The following is a 4972-nucleotide window of genomic DNA, read 5'->3' on the forward strand; positions in this document are numbered from 1 at the left end:
AAATTTCCGGCCAATCTGTTGAACAGAGAAATTTTTTTTTTAATGTTAAAAATTTAATTTTTTAATTTTAATTTAATTAGATTTATATGGTTAATTAATATTTAAGTGTGATTAATTAGAGTTAATTGTAATTTTTATTATTCTCACTCTCCAATTAAGGCGCCACGTCAGCAAAGGGGCCTTTTTGAGCCGGTTTACACAAGTTCAGGGTATAAGTGATCCGGTTTTGCAGCTTTGGACTTTTTTGATATTTTGACGCAAGTTCAGGGGTGAAAGTGATCCTTTGTTCTTTGAATATATGTTGCTTATATGTACTGCTAGACTAGGCTGAAGTCTCGGTTGCCCCTCAACATGTGGTTTTATGCAGGTACATTGTTTTAAATGTGTTAAGTTGGTTATCCGCAAGGCTAGCCACGGGTTTTGGTACAACCATACCCATACCCTAGCGCCGGTCACGATTCATAAAAATGGGTCGTGACATGCTGGTAGAGGTAGAGGAGCAGGTGCTGGTAGAGGTAGAGGTAGAGGACGCGGTGCAACGGGTGTTCAAGCACCAGGTGTGCAGCAAGTAACGAACATGCAGGCGTTCGACTTTACTACTTTCTTGTCTGGGATTGTCGAGATGCAGAACAATCAGGTCCTTTTTAAGAATAAGTGTATAGTGCTAGATCAGTTGGCGCAGCAACAGCAACCTCAGGCTGGTGCTGGTATTGGTGGACTTGCTGGTGTCGACCATGTTTCGACAGACAGAGAGCTGGTGATGAATTACATGAAGTTAACTCCTACTTCTTTTGATGGCACAGAAGATGCTCTTGACTTTTTAGAGGAGTTTGAGTACAACATGCAGAGGATTCAGGTTACTGAGCGCAGTCAGTGATGCTTATGGAGATGTCGCTGAAAGGTGCAGCTAAGGACTGGTTTCGTGGTGCTGTCATGCCAACGATAGCTACTATACCTAGGCTGAGTTTGGGAAGAGGTTCAGAGTTTTCTTTTTTCCGTCCTCTGTTACTGAGGGATTCAGAGACAAGCTGTTACATTTGACTAAGGGGGATATTTCTATGACGGATTACATCACATAGTTTGTTCACTTGAGTCGTTTCGCTCCAGATCTGCAGGAGGATCAAATAAGGGTGAACGACCGCTATGTTAAGGGCTTAAGCATAGAGTTTGTACCGCTGCTGATGGAGACAGACAGAGAGTTTTCTCGTATCGTGGATAGTGCTCGTCTTCTTGAGAACACATTGGTTCTGTTTGGGAAGATTTCTGACCCTTCCCAGGCTAAAAAGGGGAAGAATGATCTTCTTAGTTGGGGGCAGTAGGCCCCAGCGCAATATGGTAGTGGGAACTACTACTGCGGTTCTTCTCAGGCTAGTAAGGGGAGTCGCCGTATGCATAGCAGAGGGAGGCACAGTGCTAGGAGTGGTCCTTACAGTTCTACTATCAGTGGAAGTAACCGTGGTTCGAACGCGGGTACAGAGGTGGATCTAACGTTCCGTTCTGCCCGAATTGCTGATGTAGGCATTTTGGTGAGTTCCAGTTAGCTCCTGGTGGCCGTTTTTTTGTGGCCAGCCGAGTCATTTCTCCAGAGAGTGTCAGACATCTGGGCAGCAGGTGTCCAATGCTAGTGTGGCGCAGCCGTCTTACCAGCAGTAGAGACCTGCGTTAACTCCGTCGGAAGGGTATTCTCAGCCTGCCGCATCTTTTGGTGGCCAGCGTGGCCGTGGTTCTGGAGGTAGAGGTTTTGGTGGTCGAGGTGGGGGTGGAGGTGGCCGCGGTGCTAGTAACTTTAGCACGGGTTAGTCGTGGCAACCGCAACAAGAGGATCAAGCCAGAGTGTTTGCACTTACTCCTCACGATGCTCGTGCATCAAATGTCGTGGTGCAAGGTATCATTCTGATGTCTTTTGCTGATGCTTTAGTACTATTTGATCTGGGTGCAACCCATTCGTTTGTGTCTACTTGCTTTGCTGATAAGTTGGGTATTGCACCGTCTACTTTGAATGAACCTTTATATGTGTCTACACCTATGTTTGATGGTGTAGTAGTGGATGTTGTCTATCCTTCTTGTCCTGTAGTTATTCATGGTAGAGAGTTATGTGCTGATTTTATTGTGCTTGACGTGCTTTCTTTTGATGTCATCTTGGGAATGGATTGGTTGTCGCGCCACTTTGCTTCTATTGACTGTCGAGGGAAGTAAGTTGAGTTTCGAATTCCAGGTGATCTACCTTTTTCCTTTTAAGGAGAAAAGGCGGAGACACCTAAGAATATGATTTCCGCCATCAAGGCGAAGCGGATGTTAGGCAAGGGTTGTCAAGGATTTTTAGCTGTGGTTCGAGATGTGGACGCGGAAGTTGGTGATGAGCATAGTGTATTGATTGTGAGTGAGTTCATATATTTATTTTCAGAGGAATTTCCTGGATTACCACCTGATCGTGATATTGAGTTTTGCATTGACGTTGTTCCTGGAACAGCTCCAATTTTGATACCCCCATATTGGATGGCTCCTGCAGAGCTAAAGGAGTTGAAGGATCAGTCACAAGAGTTGTTGGATAGTGGGTTCATCAGACTAAGTACGTCTTCATGAGGTGCTCCTATTCTTTTCGTGAAGAAAAAGGACGGTTCTTTTCGACTATTTATTGACTACAAAAAAGCATCGATTGTATGTTAAGTTCTCAAATTGTGAGTTTTGGTTAGATCAGGTTACCTTTCTAGGACACGTGGTGTCGAAAGATGGGATCAAGGTTGATCCGAAGAAGATAGAGAAGGTTACGGATTGGTAGATGACGAGGTCAGTTACCGAGATTAGGAGTTTTCTTGGTTTAGCTAGCTATTATCGTCGATTTGTGAAGGATTTCTCCAGAATATCTGCACCGTTGACTAAACTGACACTGAAGGGTGTTAAGTGTGAGTGGACTGACAAGTGTGAGGCGAGCTTTGAGAAGCTCAAGGAGATTTTGACTACAGCTCTTGTTTTGGCATTGCCTTCTGGCATTGATGGTTTCACGGTGTATTATTATGTGTCTTGGATTGGGTTGGGTTGCGTGCTGATGCAACATGGACAGGTGATTGCCTATGCTTCCCGTCAGTTGAAGAAGCATGAGGTGAATTACCCTACTCGTGATTTAGAGTTAGCGGCTGTGGTCTTTGCTCTGGAGATTTGGAGGCATTACTTGTATGGTGCTACTTGTGAGATTTTCACTGATCACAAGAGTCTGAAGTATATCTTTGATCAGCGAGAGTTGAATCTGAGACAAAGGAGGTGGTTAGAGCTACTGATGAAATATGACTATAATATCCAGTACCATCCTGGTAAGGCTAATGTGGTAGCTGATGAGTTGAGTCGCAAGTCCTCGGAAAGTTAGGCTCATATTACTGAGGTTGGGCGTAGGCCCACGGTTTGATAGCTTTAGGCTATTGCTTTCAGGACACCAGATTGATGTGCTCCACAAACTCCTTCATGAGTTTGTTTCATAACCTCTAGTGCCTCTGTAGTTCCAAGGCATCTGAGAAGTAAGTTGTTAAATCCCCTCCTGTATAAGGTGTCTTTAATAAGCACGTAGTTGACGGCTCGCTCTCTGACATTGTAAAGCATCTTTTTACTTGGATTCTCCAGGTACTTCTTTATGTCCCTCCTCCAATCCTGTACTAAATTCTCATCAATATTTAAAATATCTAACTGTACTCCTCTTTTAAAAATTGAAGGTTGAGTTTTTCTTTGTACCATTACTAGTCGGTGGGTTAATTCCTTCGCCAGATATAGGCCTGATGCTAGTTGTGATAACTAATCGGCCTCCTAATTTTCTTCTCTGGGAACATGTACCATTTCAACCTCTTCAAAACTTTCTATCAGCTATCTAGCAATAGCATAATAAGAAGTTAATGAATAACTCATACATTTATATTCGCCAGACACTTGTCTAATAACCAACTGAGAATCACCAGTAATTTTGACCTTTTTAGCACCTAAGTCTAGGAGAATTTCCATCCAATAACTAAAGCTTCATATTCAGACTGATTATTTGTACAATCAAAATCCAGATTAAAAGATAAAGAGGTTTTAGCTCCAGAAGGTGACACTATTACAATTCCTGCTCCAGCAGATCTATCTGTACTAGACCCATCAAATTTATGTATCCACGGTCTTTTTTCATTCATAAAAACCGGTAGATCAAATTTACTTTCATCTCCTAGGTCTACACATGGATGGTCGGCTAGGAAATCTGCTAAAGCCTGACCTTTGACCGACTTCTGGGGATGATAAATCAAATTAAAGTCTGCCAAACTTAACAACCATTTTCCTATGTTTCCAGATAAAACTCGTTTGTTTAGCATGTATTTCATTAAATCAGTTTCAGACATCACATAAACTCTATTGCTAAGCAGATAGTGTCTTAACTTAGTGCAGGCAAAAAATAAAGCCAGACACAATTTCCTGATAGGGGAGTATCTAACCTCTGTAGATGTCATTGAACGGCTTAATTAATAAATAGCCTGTTCATGCCCATCTTGATTGCTCTGAGCCAATAAAGACCCAATTGACCCTTCAACTGCAGATATGTATAATCTCAGAGGTATGCCTTTTTTGGGAGGCATCAACACAGGAGGCTTCATCAAATAATTTTTAATTTCATCAAAAGCCTCTTGATGGATGGCTTCCCACTTAAACACATCCTCCTTTTTCAACTTCAACAGTTCTGAGAATACTTTTGTTTTTCCTGCAAGGTTAGACATAAATCTCCTTAGGTAATTAACCTGCCCAAGAAACCTCTGAAGTTCTATTTTATTTCTAGGCGATTTAGCTTCTCGAATAGCTTTGGTTTTATTTTGGTCCACTTCAATGCCTCTTTCATGGACCAAAAACCCCAAAAAATTTCCAGCTTTAACACCAAAGGCGCATTTCAGAGGATTGAGTTTCAGACAGTGAACTCTCATCCTCCTAAATGCTTCCTCTAGGTTTTTCAAATGATCTCTTA

General features: G+C 42.3%; 1 protein-coding gene across 1 annotated transcript; it reads right to left on the reverse strand.

Moving 5' to 3' along the window:
* Window positions 1-3968: 3968 nt before the first annotated feature.
* LOC126681811 (uncharacterized) lies at window positions 3969-4466 on the reverse strand. The gene has a single exon (XM_050377366.1). The coding sequence runs from the start codon at window positions 4464-4466 to the stop codon at window positions 3969-3971; it is 498 nt and encodes a 165-aa protein (XP_050233323.1).
* Between the last annotated feature and the right edge of the window lie 506 nt (window positions 4467-4972).

The sequence above is a fragment of the Mercurialis annua genome, linkage group LG5 (assembly GCF_937616625.2).
Source record: "Mercurialis annua linkage group LG5, ddMerAnnu1.2, whole genome shotgun sequence".
Classification (NCBI taxonomy): Eukaryota; Viridiplantae; Streptophyta; class Magnoliopsida; order Malpighiales; family Euphorbiaceae; genus Mercurialis; species Mercurialis annua.

Excerpts from the sequence above, each read along its gene's own strand:
- LOC126681811 (XM_050377366.1), bottom strand. The coding sequence starts at position 4,466 with ATGACATCTACAGAGGTTAGATACTCCCCTATCAGGAAATTGTGTCTG.